The sequence below is a fragment of the Buceros rhinoceros genome, unplaced genomic scaffold (genome assembly GCF_000710305.1).
Source record: "Buceros rhinoceros silvestris isolate BGI_N320 unplaced genomic scaffold, ASM71030v1 scaffold169, whole genome shotgun sequence".
NCBI lineage: Eukaryota > Metazoa > Chordata > Aves > Bucerotiformes > Bucerotidae > Buceros > Buceros rhinoceros.
The window spans coordinates 26904-41277 of NW_010429531.1; the positions used below are offsets into that span (position 1 = coordinate 26904).

Consider the following 14374-nt stretch of genomic DNA (forward strand, 5'->3'; position numbering starts at 1 on the left):
CAGCAGGACTGAACAAATGAGAACCTACACTGATGAAAGTTATCCACATTTTCCCCTTTAACAAAGGTTTGGCTTCCTCTTCTGAAAAAAACCACTTCCACCTCTGCCCCCAAGTCATGCCCAGAGCACCACCAGGCAGTTCTACCACACAGATTGCCCTTCTGCAGTTGCAAAATGACAGTTGCAGAACAGCAGACCTCTACTAGCCAAAGTTCCCTCCCAGAAAAGCTAGTAGGATTTTCGGAAAAGGCTTAGGAAGATGCACAGAAAATGAAGAGTTTCCTTCACAACACTGCTTTTTCCTAGGGTTGGGTCATTATGACAATGACGGTTAGATGTTAGTTTGACCAACCATTTGACCAATGATGGTGAAATGAAATGTTGTTTAATTGACCTTATTTAAATGACTGTGTTTAACTGACCATAATCACTGCTGGTCAATTAAATAATGAGCTGAAGAGGCAAGAGCTTGTAAACATATTCTGCAGCCACCTCCGCTTGTCTTGTTGTGGGAGCAACCCTGAGAATCATGCAGCAGTGCTTCATCACGGTTGCTGGGTCAGGATGAGCTGCTATGAACAGCATCTTCTCTGCCTGTATCCCATATTATGCAACATGAGGCATAGGCTTGACAAATTTACAAACACTTGTAAGAATTGTTTGTGGCTCATTACTCTGTCATCTGCTGTCTCTCTGTGCACTCTCACTAATTACAATAGTAAAACTTGCTTATTGGGAGGAAAAATAATTGGATGTAGGGTCAAACCTCTCCATGTAGGCCAGAATCCAAGTCCGTAGCTACCACCTGAACCACAGAAGTGCCAACATCAGCTCCTTCTGGCACAGACACCTCATAATTAGAAGACATGAAGAATGGAACGTTATCATTGACATCTGCAAAAGGAGGTGATGGAGACTGTAGTAAGAAAACGTTCAAAGACTTTTTTTTAATCATCTTTTTTTCCCCCCACAGTTGTCATTTTGCTTGGAGAAAGAACTCACAATGTTCATAGTACAAAGCTATTCTGCTTTGGGTCTTCCCCATTCATGGCAGCTGTCAGGAGGCATTTTATAGACATTGAGCAGTTTCTGGGAGACAGTGGCCTAATCCCAGCTAAGACACTAGCTAATGATTTGACCAGTGATCTTCTTGTACTATCTTCACAAATGCCAGGACCAGGAGGCCCTTCATCTGCTGTTTGTAAAAAGCTGGTTATCTACAGCAGTAGTTAATTTCAGAATTTTATTAAGGGCTGATAAACATACAATGGAAATTAAAACTGTGTCTGTAGAGTTGACAAAGAACATATGTAAAACCATCTTTCCCGGCCTTTGCAGGGCAGTTTAGCCAGAGTTCTGTGAGGCTGTTGGATCTAATGATTATTTAGGATGCAGCTGCACATTAGCATCCCCTCATCTAATTACTGGCCAATGTCCAAAGGCAGCCTGCTGATCTTCCCACTCTTTTCATACTGCTCTAAGCCATGGGATCCCCCTTCCTATTAGCTGGATCATGTGGCCCCGTGTTGACCATGCTCATTTCTGGAGAGAAGCAAGCAAACTGTGCTCTGACATGCTCTGCAGCTGTGTAATTACCAGATCCAACTCAAGGGATGTGGTGAGATTGTGCAGGTGAAGGAAAGCAAAGGCTGCCCTGGTAGCAGCCTTCTGCAGTCAGGTCAGATTAGGCACAAGGCAAAGCCACCCTGAGCTTACAGCAGTGCTGGTCTTGCTTGTCTTCCTCACCTGACCCCTGTAAAGACCTAAACTGGAAAAGACATGTCTTGTGTTTTGAAGGGCCAGTTTCTGACACATTTTCTCCCTAAAACTGCTGTGTAGTACCAGGCGAGCACAAGGAACACGCAGGAGAATTACAGCAGCACTCGAGCAGACTCGAATCCATTTAAACTGCCTGCTCAACCCATGACAAATCAATCCAGGTTCCTCTTTGTCTGCACAACAACTAAACTCAGAAATGCTGCAGAGCTCCCTACACCTTTTTGCACTTTTCATGGTTTAACAGCCACATTTTGAGAAATTCGTTTTCTGATGTTGTGGCACAGTGCCAAAACAGGTGAGCTGTAAAGACGGTTCCTTGGATCCATCTGTCTTTATGAAGAGCAGGCAAAATTCTTAATAGCTCATTTCGTAAACTCTTAAGCACACATTCAGTTTTACTACAGGCACATGACTCTCTTGATTCTGACACACAACTAGTTGCAGGATCAATGTCTTAAATTACTTCTTTGATTTTTAAATTGTTGGTGTGGATTCCTGTAAATTCCCATTTTCTTTCTTTCTGACATGCATAATCATCTGTGAAAATACCTTTTCTAACAGGCTTTTTTCTTTTTCTTATTTTATAGAGGAGAATACATCTTGTTAGAGGTAAGTTTCAGCAAACTGATTGAGCGAGATAAGGAAAATGAGATGCTATAAAAGACTTCCTTTTCTTTGTGCTTGTGCATAAATAAAGGACAAGTCTGCATATGAAACTTCCTGGTGGTTATTTCTCTCTTAAAGTTGTTTAACTGGATTTTTTCTCCCATTAATGCATAGACATGTGTGTAAAACTTTTTTCATATGAAATACTAAGTTATTGAAAAAGGATTTTTGCTTGTGAGCAAAACGAAGTTTCTCCCAAATTCCACACTATAGAGGAAATCTTTCGGGACTGGGTCCATAATCTACCGTGAGGCTCAAACCCTGAGTTGAAGCACTCTTGCTCTACAAACCCGAAGAGTTTTTGCATTGGTGGATGGTAAAAGAAAGACAGGACAATGCTGTGATAAAAAGAAGAAGGGAAGTTGGATTCCCATTCCAATTACCACTTAAGACTCTCTTTTCATGGTGGTGAGCAAGACAAATGTTTTTCCTGGAGACTTCACTTATTCATGTTTTGATGTAAATGTCTACATACCAAAAGCAACTCCACTAATGCTTCAAAAAGCTGTGATTAAAATCAGATTTAAAGTTTTATGTTCAGCCTTATCAAAGATCCCACTATAAGGAAGGCTGGATAAATTTTTTTAAATTGCACCTATTGTAAGGACCCTTGTATTTTCATTTATAGAGTTTTAATCTCAGCGTTCAATAAAAAATTCTGAATGTAACAACACCTAAACAGATGTCAAACACGAACCCAGCCTATCTGGGCTGTTTCTCTTTCCATAGCACAGGATATTTCCTGTGCTATTTCCAGTAATACTTGTTTCCCTTCAATAGCTCAGGGCCATATGCTAGATTTCTCCTCCTATCACAAAAAAATCTTTCTAATTACATTTATAAAGGCAGATGTTAGTGTTGTGTGAACATTCAGGCAGCCCAATTTCACTCTCAGATTTCCACATTTGACAGTTACATTTAGAAATTGTCTCAAATAGACCTCTTCAATGACTGCATGACTTCCTTTTACAGTATAGAAACATACAAAGCATGCTCACGTGGCTTGGCATTTCATGGATGTTACCTTAATTTGTGGTGTTATGCTAAAAATAGCAAGATTATTGTTCTGAACGAGATGTTCTAACAGCAGCAAAGCTTACCTGTTATGTTCACGTAAACAGTGGTAAAGGAAGCTAAGGGAGTCATCGCTACATTTTGTGCCCGGACTCTCAGGGCGAAAAACTTTGTTGTTTCAAAGTCAAGTGGTTCAGCGACTAGAATAGAAGCAGATCCATCAGCTCTGTTTGGCTTCAGATAGAAACGAACTGGCATGTTAGTCTCTGGAACTTGACCCTCCTCCAGGTTATACGTAACCCTGGGATCACCAAGAGGGGATGTGGCTTTGATGGTCTGAAGAAGAAAAGAGCCACCACATATGTTCATGAAGTACAGGGTTGTGAGTGATAAACGTTCAGTTTCATGGCAAGAACGTACATGCATGTATGTTCTCCAAGAATATACATGCCCCTATGACTTGGATAACAGACAAGAGAGAAACAGTTTACAGAGCTGAGTTTCATTTTACAACATTTAGATTTGATGCAGGTCTTTAATCAACAGTCAATTTTCATGCCTGTTAATGTGCCAGGCAAGAGCTGCCTCACTTGCTAAAGGAAACCCCTCCTGTCCCCCCCTCCTTCCAAAACAAAGGCAATCCAAAGGAGACCATTTCTCCATGGAATTGTACATTTTACCAGGGAAGATACCGACAAAACCTAAGATGTTTGCAAGTGCTTGGATACTACATGCAGGAGGAGGAAGGCAGGAATTATTTGGCAATTTACAGAAGAGACTATCCTCAAAGAATAGGTCTGTATAGGTTAAAAGGGATTTGTTTGGGTTAGAAGAGCCCAAAATAAACTATAGCTGTTCCATGCTGTAGTGCTAAACTGAGAAAAGCTGTAGGAAAGATACATGCAGGCAGCATGGTCCACTGCGTATGGAGGAGCAAGGAGCCAGCCCTTGGTAGGAATACTCAAGGGTTTCCCACGCAGGCAGGGCCTGAGTCTTACTTCTCATTCAAAGCCCCTTTCTGCCTGCAAAAGCACACCCTGAGGGCTGTTGGTGTAAGTCACTGGGAAAACCGATGGCAGCTGAAACAGCAGCCTATTCAGCAACAGGTTCTCCTGACAAACACTAACAGGGTGCACAGCTGAGAAGGCTGGTCAGGAAAGAGCACAGCGTGGTCAGGTTGCAGAGTGGGCATCCGTGAACTCTTAGCATGGAGACAGAGCACCACAGAAAATATTGTTGAAATGAGAAGAGGGAAGGAAGCAAATGCACTTTTAACATACCACTATCTTTGTGTCATGGATGGTGTTTTCAGGGATGGCTACCCAGTAGCTGCTCTTCTCCCACTGGGGCGGCTGGCTGAGCGCATTAGTGACAATTACTGTCAGTTCCACAGTGCTGCTTCTGTTCCCTCCATCTGTTGCTACGATATAGCGACTAATGCATGATGCCTATGGAATGAAGAAGATCGAGGACAATTAACCCTCTGCAATGCTTTTGAGGGGTTGGAGGTTGCTCTGTTGCAACCAGAGAGTTGTGTTACCTGGGGTAGCAGATGGTTCACATACACCCAACCAGTGCTGGGGTTGATCTGGAAGTATTCTGGTTGGTGCTCTAACATTGAGTATGTGACAGCAGCATTTACACCTTGGTCACCATCATGAGCCGCAACTCGGAGGAAACTCATCCCCACTGGAGTGTCTTCACTGAGGAAGTCTTTGAAAAGACAAAGCTACTGTCAGCAGGTCTTGCTCTGATTTACCAGGCTGTGTGTAATAGAAATACTCCTGTAAAAAACATAAATCTCTTCATGCAAGATTAAAGGTTTCTGTAATGAGGCAGGTTATAAGGTATCATCACTAACAGAGTGCCTGCAGTCCTCTTTTAGCTTCCCCCTCCCTCACCCCTGTCATGCTGGATTGTTAAGCGAGCTGCTGAGGAAGCAGGTCTGCTGCCTGTCGCTGCCAGCAATTGTGCCGCTCACAGCAGCGCTGGCAAACCCTGCCCACCTGCCCTCTGTTTCAGATCACAGCACAAGCTGCTGGACTCCGCTGCTGATAAAAGCGGCTGCCATCAAAAGGAACTTCATGTGGATTGAGTTAATCCTGAATGCGAGTGGTGGCTGCAGCACCACCAGCAGAAGGCAGCAGATAATCGCAAAGCACAGAGACTCAGGTCACAGTGAAGATCCCCCTAGTGTTTTGGAGAAGCTGCCCAGGGCAAGGATGAAATGAGAATTTTATACGCACCCCTTTCCTTAGGTCTCACTCCCTGTTCCCAGCAATCAGCTGTCTTTGTGCCTGCAGTCCTAGACAGACCAATCCTTCCAACCTGCTTTTATAATTATCATCTAAAAATCTGGTAGCAGAGTCACACAGCTGAAGTATTCATTGCACAGAAAAGTAAATCATTTTGTCTTCCTAAAGGCTGATTCCTGGCAGTGACACCAACAAAATGATGGGACATCACGAGCAGTCATTTCCTACTCCTCCTCCTCTCTGCGAGGCACAATTTTATATAGAACTATCACATCCCTGCCAGCTGCCTCTCTTCCACATCTCAGTCTTCAGATTGCTCTGATCTGATTTTGGTCCTGTCCTTCCCTCCATCCTCAGCCATCCAGCCCCACTTCCTCCTGTAGGCAGCAATGGGTGCTTGCCTGATCAGGTTTCTGAGCCGTTTCCATGCACGAAGGCTCCATCAGTTCAGCGTTCTGAACCAGCCTGGGCAGTGGGAAGGCTGTCACGGTCAGGTTTAGACAACCCAGTCAGCCTAGTTAATCATTTCTTGTTCTGAAACTGTTTGGATCTTTGATCTCCCTTGTATGTGTTTCCATTAGCATTTTTGAGGTGGGACAATCAGATTTGCACACTGTTTATAAAGTGGGGTCATCATGTTTTCTCTTCTGCTTTTTCTTCCTTAGTATTTACAGTCTGTGGCAGTGGGGCAGTAAAACCTTAAACCACCACCATCACTGCTTGCTCCATGAACACAAATTTGAGCTTTAATTAGCTTCCTTTGTCCTGCATGATATTTAGTTGACCCTGGTATGTTAGAAACAGCCAAAGCTGCTCTCTGAAGAGGTTTACTGACCTAAAACAGATTAATGAAAATTTAATTTATTGCTACGAGACATTGTAAAATATCCCTTTTTGTGCTTAAATTGATGCCTTTATAGTCAAATCCTGCTAAACCACATTTTAAGAAAAAATACAAAATTACTTGGAAGGGCCGTACTCTCTCATTTCATGTACTTCTGCTTGCTGCTGGTGTAACTCTAACACTTAAACCATCCCTACCGCACAGAGTTAAGCATTTCTTTAACATTTGTTTTGCAGGCAGCTGATAAGATGCATGGCTTAAATCAGGGATTTGACCAACATCCTAATGCAGAGGAATAAAGAACCAGCAATTTACAGGAAGAATAGAAGCAAGAATAGAAGCCTATTACTAATGGCTTTTGATCTTGTTAGAGAAGAAGCTATTTTTAATTCTGTGACGTGCAAGCATTGATTACTCATGTAGACATGCTGGAAAAGTGCTATGCATAAAGTGACCTCATTGTCTGCCACTTCCCCATCCCAAAGGACCGCCTTTCCTTCAGGACTTTTGCTGGCTCTCTGTGTTCAGGAAAAAAAAAGAAAATTCTTCCATTCCTCAGAAGTGCTTAGGTCACCATAGTTACCAAATGCAACCCCTCAGCTTCACTACTTTTGAAAAAAATAATGCCAGGCAGTTTCACCTGAAGGACATGACTGAAGGTAGAAAAGATCATCTTCGCACAAGCATTACCTTTACTTCAAGGAGTTCTCTGCTCTGTCCAAAAACATTTCTCTCCAGTGATATCACTCCCACCTGACTTCTCAGTGCTGCTTTGGCCACGTTTGCAGAAACCACTGGTAGGAGTGCAGAAATGGCTGTTCCCAATCTGCACATTTTAACTAATTTGGTACTTGGAGCTAGTCACTATAAGATACTCTGAAAGGTGCAATGCCATTTTCTTTCTGTCCTTGTGCATAACTCTGAAGTGTGGATGTATATTTAGACTATTTCCTAGCAGGTCAATGCTCCTCTTTGTTCAAACCCTGTGGTGCAATCATCCAGCCTCTTTTTGAATCCTGCTAAAATCCTGGCCTCTGTGATACTGAAGACAACATATATGCCATTTTCAGTTTAATAAGACATTGGTCACTGCTTTGCCCTGAATGACATTTCTATGGAATTGGCAAAACATCTCCAAAACGGAGTCATTGTCACATGCATCATCAACCATTTATTGCCATTTCAAGGCAATTATGCAAGGAAGGGCCTGTTCTAGTCCAGCATCTACGGAGTATGCTCATCACTTGTGGGTGACATCAAATGAAGAGAGCCCAAGTGTACTGAAGTGCAGGATTTTACTAGAGAAGCATCAAGCAAAATTAAATGGACGACTGGTGAAAAGCAAGTCCTGTGGGGATGAAAAAGGGAATGGCACCAGGGCAAATGGGAAAAGCTAGCTCAGCAGCAGAGTTACAGGAGGCACTGGGGCTCCTAACTGAACACAGGCTAGAGCCAAGGATTTGGGGCTGTTTGACACGAGATAAATTCCACTCCAGCCTACTTGAACAGAGGTGCTGTATTGAAGAGACACAGATGACAACAGCTTTTGTAGTCACGGTTGATGAATTCCCAGCTAGGATGTCATGTTTTGTTTTAGGACATAGAATAAAAATGTGGGCAGTGGGCAGGGAAAAGCCACAAAGGGAAGGGATTGTATCTGCCTCATCTATAGGAGTGAAGTCAAGAGTATTGCAATGAATAAAGAGGGCAGCGATCAACTCTTGACTATTTCCACCAATGATGAATTAAGTGGTAACTAGCTTAGTTGGGCAGCAAAGGAAGACTGGTCACCTAAAAACGGACCACCGTTATAAGGAACTACTGAACAGGTTCATGTTGTGGTACTGGAACAGGTAGTTAAGAAACACTCACACTGGTAGCGACTGTTCTCAAACTTGGGATGGTTGTCATTGACATCAGCAATAAGGATGGTGATCTGACACACACCAATCAGCGGTTCCTGTGCCTGGTCAGTAGCAGTAACAGACAGTGTATATTCCCTCTGCTTCTCCCGGTCAAAACTCTGTGTGGTCGTGATAACTCCTGGGAACACAGACATCTCCTGTTTTCCACGTCATGTCTCTCACACAAGAGGAAGCTCTGACCACAAGCAGCACAGCCATCAACCTTAATCCACACCAGCCTTGCAATACACATCTTGGACAAGACCAACTCCAATTCACCTGTCACTGCTCACATGCCACAGACTGCCAGGGTTCAACAGATCTCTCCTGCTGCCCTGGAAAGGAGCTCCAGTCTGAATACCTTGTTATCTCTCTCCTCATGGAGCACAGAAGGTCTTTCTCCTCCTCACTGAGAGGCATCCCTTAGGTTTACTCCAGTGATAGTCCAAGTAACTGAATATTTCAAAGACAACTTATTATTATTACTCTGTGGAAGAGTCACATCTCAGAAGGCACAAGTGATGTGACCAAAGTAATCTCTACTACAGCAGCTGAAGGCTGCTTTGTTGAACAAATTGAAATAGGGTAGAATCACACAGCTCAGTTAATAAACAATTATTAATGAACAATTTTCTCCCAGTATACAGCTTTTCTTCTCCACTGACCAGGCCTCTCCCTGTCTCAGTTCTTTTCCTCTGTTTAAACTGGCCTTCTGGAGGCCACTTCCAGACTTATGTCCTTACTATGCTAGGGACCAGGATTCTGCTGCTCTGTCCTTGGTCCTTCCAGTCTCCGGTGCAGTCATGAACATGCAAATACCACAACTTACTGTTTTGACTATAGAAACATCAACAACTTTGATACCTCCTTCACTTGAAATGCACCAAGACTGTCTGTCACTGACCTGCTCTGGTATGAGGGTTTTGCCTCTATATGCACTGTACTGGGCTTCCTATTTGTGCATGAGACAAGAAATAAACCATGGTCACACTGAAGGGAAGAACAAACTCAAGCTGTTAAAGTTACACCTTTTGCTCTGCATTTTTATAGCTACACTTGATCCAGCAGGATGATAACTGATACAGAATAGCTTTTTAACTTCCTATTTAACTGCGGTTTTCTTACTACTTGATTTGTAATTTAAATCACTATAATTTTAATTTAATTTATGTGCGTGGCTATCTATATACTCTGAACATTTTTCAGTGTTTAATCCACAAGCTGTTGTAGCTAATTCTGCAGTCACACCGTTAAAGCACGAGCCCGGTTGGACACACTCATACAGTGGCATTCTCATTACAATACAATGCAATTTTCATTTTATCTCAGTATCCTGAAAGGTACTGACCTGTGTCTGGGTCAACGCTGAAGCCTAGGGAAGCTCCATCTCGGTGCATGAGCCCATACTTCACCTCCCCGTTAACGCCCATGTCTGCATCGTAGGCTTCTACCTGTAGCACATATGTACCCGGAGGCTGATTCTCCAGAACCCACGTGCTGTCACTGTAGTAAGCGCACTAAAAAAACACCCAGACATCCAAAGCCATATATTACACAGCCACATGAATTTGCTGCACAGTGTCGATATTTTTTCCAGCACATCTGAGAAGCACTCAGAAGAAAATCACTTCTATTACTTATACCCACAAAGAAATCAAGCTCTAAGGAAAGGAAGGAAAAAAGGAGAATGAAGACTTTACACTTTAAGTATGAAGAAAGCTGGCTGCGTGTTCACTTACAGATTCATTCTGCTCTGCACACACAGTCCCTTTGGCCCGCTGGCACCTCCAGTAGCCAAGGAGAGTCTATAACCCCAATTATGGATGTATCAGAGTATCAGCAGAAGGACATCTTACCTCTCTGAAGACCGGCTTGTTGTTATTAACGTCATTAACTCCTACAATAACCTCAGCAAAACTGCTGAGAGGGGTGGGTCCCCCCGAGGCGTTGTCATCTATCGCAGTGATGTTCAGTGTGTATTGTGGCCCCTTCAGGTTCGGTGGTGGGTTTCTGCGGAGTTTAATGATGCCTAAATTTGGAAGCATAAAGCATCATTTTATTTTACCATTGTCCTGGGTTTGGTTGGGATAGGGTTAATGTCCACAGCCAGGATAGCTGGACCGAGCCAGCCAATGGGCTATTCGATACCGTACTGACATCGTGCCCAGTATATATAAGGGGGAGGCTGCAGAAGGCACGTGGTTTCAAACAGCCATGCAGCACGGCTTGGTGGGGTAGTGGCAGCAGTAAGCACTGTGTTGATTATTACTCACATTATTATTTTATTATCATTGCTTTTCTGTCTCTCTTTGTGTTGTTTAAGTAAACTCTTCTTGTGTTTACCCACATGGCTTTACTTTACCTTTTTTCTCCTCTTCTTTCCCTCCACTCTAGAGGTAGAGAGAAGGGAGCAAGGGTGTGTGTGGTGCTGGTTGCCAGCTGGGTTCAGAATCACAACAACCATCAAACAAACAAACAAATAAAATCAAGGGAGCATCACATTGCCACTGTACTGTTGCTTCAGTTTGCCGTTTGGTTGCAAAGCACAGGATTCAGTCATCTTAAACCACACAATCCTTGGACCTCAAATTTTGGTTGATATTTGGAGAACGAACGTCGTATCAAAGAGCTAGCTCTCATTGATACTAAGCCTCCCCTCTTGCAGATTATATAAATAAGATGCTTTCTTACAATATGTGATGCACAGGTCAAGCAGAGCCAATACAGATTAGTCAGCAAACAACTGTGTTCTAAAATCTCTTTCCTTACCTTTCTGACTATCCAGTTCAAAGTTGCCCTCCTCATTGCCTCCTGTAATCAGGTATAGCAGCCCATCCCCATCAGGGTCCTTTGCCCGAACAGCAGCCACTAAGGTGCTGGGACCAGCATCTTCCGAAAGGAAAGTTCTGTAACTGATGGACATAAGGGAGCAATGGCAGCACATGCAGTTTTCAGAATAACCACCGTCATGTTAACCATCAGCCAAAGATGATAAATTCAACTAAGAACGTAATTTTTTTTAAACTTTGGGCATGCAGTCATGCAATCTTTAATCAGTTTAAGATGAGACTTTGAGCACCTTTGTTTGGCATAGGGTTTGTATTTTAGGATTGTATTCCTGCATTTTTGGTATATTTTGGTAATTTCCAAGGATCTTTTGGAAGATATCAATATGCACCATACTATATTGTACTGCAAACCAGGATCACTTACTCCTAAAAAGGAGAAACAAGACTAATATCTGACATGCAGCGTTTCTTATGTGCCTATCTACTAATGGAAAGCATCAGATACTACAGAGATTATATAAACCAGTACATAATTTTGTAAATTAATACATTTATGGTTTGTATTTAAAACACATCCATACTTTAAACTTAGGCATAAAAATAGAAATTGTATTCATTCAGGAAAGGAAAGAAGGCATTTTAAACAAACAGGGCCTTGCAAAGTCAGCTTACAATACGATCTGCTGATGATAAAATCATGTTCTGGTGTTTTTATCTGTCATATATCTATACATGGACAATCACTTTGAGACATAAAAGTCAACGGTCAAAATCAATCCCTATAGAGTTAGGTCTTTTATTCATTCTGTTCTCTCTCTTTAAATATAAAGTCAATATTGTGGTATCACAACTGGTGTATTTTTTTATGCAATCTAGAAATAAAGGGCCAATTTCTAAAGCCCTTCTCTATACAAATTACTCCTAGATTTCACTGGTTTTTACAGTTGCACAAAACAACTGACCGTTTAGCCAAGTGTTATTAAGGTTACACATATGAACAGCATCTGTAAAAACCACAGCAGGCGTTCCAGTTGGCTTACACAGACTGGGAGAAGACAGGAGCCTCGTCATTCACGTTGGCCATTCGAATGCGCACAGATGCTGTCCCTGTCCGAGGGGGGTGTCCTTTATCGACAGCTATCACCACAAACTCATACATATGGTTTGCTCGCTCAAAGTTCAGCCTCTGGTTAGAATTGATGACCCCGTGACGTGTGATGGAAAAATCAGTGCTCTGGATGAAGTAAGTGATCTCAGAGTTGGAGCCAGAGTCACAGTCTGTTGCAAGTACTGTTAGAGAACACATTTAAGAGAACAGTCATGCTGCAGAAGAGGCTTGATTATGCTATTTCCTACCAAGTCATCTTCAGATTTTTTTTTTTTTTTTTTTGAGAACAGACCTCACCTAAATCTGTTTTATCCATAAAAGCTTTATTTTTGTGCTGTTTGGAAACCTAGCAAGAGGCTGGGAGTAAAAAAGTGAAACAGCTCTTGCCCTCCTCCAACCCAGCCTGAGCAAATGCAGCAAGGCAGATTTGCAAAAGAGCCGTTATCCCAATGCGACACAACATGCTTTGTACAAACAGCGGTCAACACTGGTAAATACCACACGATCAATGCACGTGTTGGTAGAACATTATCAGTCGTAAACTGTGTCTCCACTCTCTCTGGGGATGCTGTTCAAATTTAATTAGCTCCCAGCTATGTTATAGCTAAAGCACTTTTAATTACCTAGCACTTCAAGGTACAAAGATTAAACATCCCTCCCCAGCAAGTGTTTATCCAGTATGTTGGGCGTCCCGTCTGCTCAGAAGCAGAACAAAGAGCTAGAACTCACAACATAGTGTCAAAAGTGATTTTTAAGAGCAGCAGTTCACCTCTTTAATTACCCTGCCATTTTTCTAGCCAAACACGAGGCTTCGACTTGTGCCTGTGTTGGTATCAAGCAAACTCCTTATTCTACAAGGAGGGTAGATTTGCAGCCATCGTGGTAGTACACATCCTTTTGGAGCAGTGACTGCAGTGCATGGACACACTCGCAGACAGCTGCACCGTCATCCAAAAGTGAGATGAATCAACAATGACCCACCACTATCAGAATATTAACTCAAAATAGGAAAGGGGAAGAGAAAGATTTCAAAAAGCACACTGAAACGCTGTGCTACTTACTTGCAAAAAAATCAAACTAACTCTGCCTGTGGAAAATTACTCACCTTGGTTTAAAAACCAAGGACATTTGGGGTGGTTATGCTCAAGAAACATTATCATGAAAGTGACTTAAAACAGTTAAATTCGTGGTTAAGTATTGTTTTTAGAAAGGCATGCAGAAAGTTAAAAACATATTTGACTTTCATTTAATCTACAAAGTCATTAATGAGACATTGTAACCATTCACAAAAACACATTTTATGTGCTTAACGATCATACTTTTTTCCCTCAAGATATTTTATGGCAACAGGTACTTACACATGACAAAACCATGCCTTACTTCTCAATAGCAACTGGGAATTGCATTTCCCTTCCATTTCATTCCATTCTGCAAACTGATCTGCATTGCAGAGGTATCTTGAGGATTGTATAGCAGCCACCAGCAGCTCTGTGCTGGCTCTGCCCATGCTCTGAGGCAGCTTGCTGCAAACTCACTCCAGCTCTAAGCCCACCATGTTAGTTAGCACAAAGTTGCCAGCTGTAACTCTAAGCCTCGCTTTGCTGGCACAGTGGTGCAGCTGAAGGAGTATGCTAGCCCCCACTGAGAGCATCCCCCCTAATTTTCAGATCACAGGTTGTTTGCATGCGGACATCTTAAAGCACATGCAGTAAGCATATATCTGCCCATAATGATTAAGTAGACAGACTGACACAGCTAGTGCAGCACCAGCACTACGAACAGGAATCAAGGCAGACTTCGAGTGCGCTAAAAGTGCTTGATGACTAAAACCCACGTTTACATCATCCACAGTTTTAACAAGTGGCGTACGTCACACTGTCTTTTCCACTGCCATTGACAGCAACCCAGTCTGCCACAGAATGGCAAAGGCTGCCTCAAGTTTGCCTTTATTTTTGTTTGTGAGATATTCTGAGGTTGTAACATTCTACCCCCTCAAGGAAATAGAGCAGGGAAAG

At 42.6% G+C, this 14374-nt stretch overlaps 1 protein-coding gene across 1 annotated transcript in view; it reads right to left on the bottom strand.

The window, feature by feature from the left end:
* LOC104499179 (neural-cadherin-like) overlaps positions 1 to 14374 on the bottom strand; it is a 41936-nt gene that overhangs the window by 22873 nt on the left and 4689 nt on the right. Inside the window, exons 6-14 of the mRNA XM_010142650.1 lie at positions 12292 to 12541; positions 11232 to 11374; positions 10319 to 10491; positions 9811 to 9979; positions 8431 to 8601; positions 5000 to 5172; positions 4740 to 4907; positions 3546 to 3795; positions 767 to 894 (exon numbers count right to left, since the gene is read on the bottom strand). Of these exons, the coding sequence (XP_010140952.1) occupies positions 767 to 894; positions 3546 to 3795; positions 4740 to 4907; positions 5000 to 5172; positions 8431 to 8601; positions 9811 to 9979; positions 10319 to 10491; positions 11232 to 11374; positions 12292 to 12541 (1625 nt within the window). The remainder of the gene's footprint in view (positions 1 to 766; positions 895 to 3545; positions 3796 to 4739; positions 4908 to 4999; positions 5173 to 8430; positions 8602 to 9810; positions 9980 to 10318; positions 10492 to 11231; positions 11375 to 12291; positions 12542 to 14374) is intronic.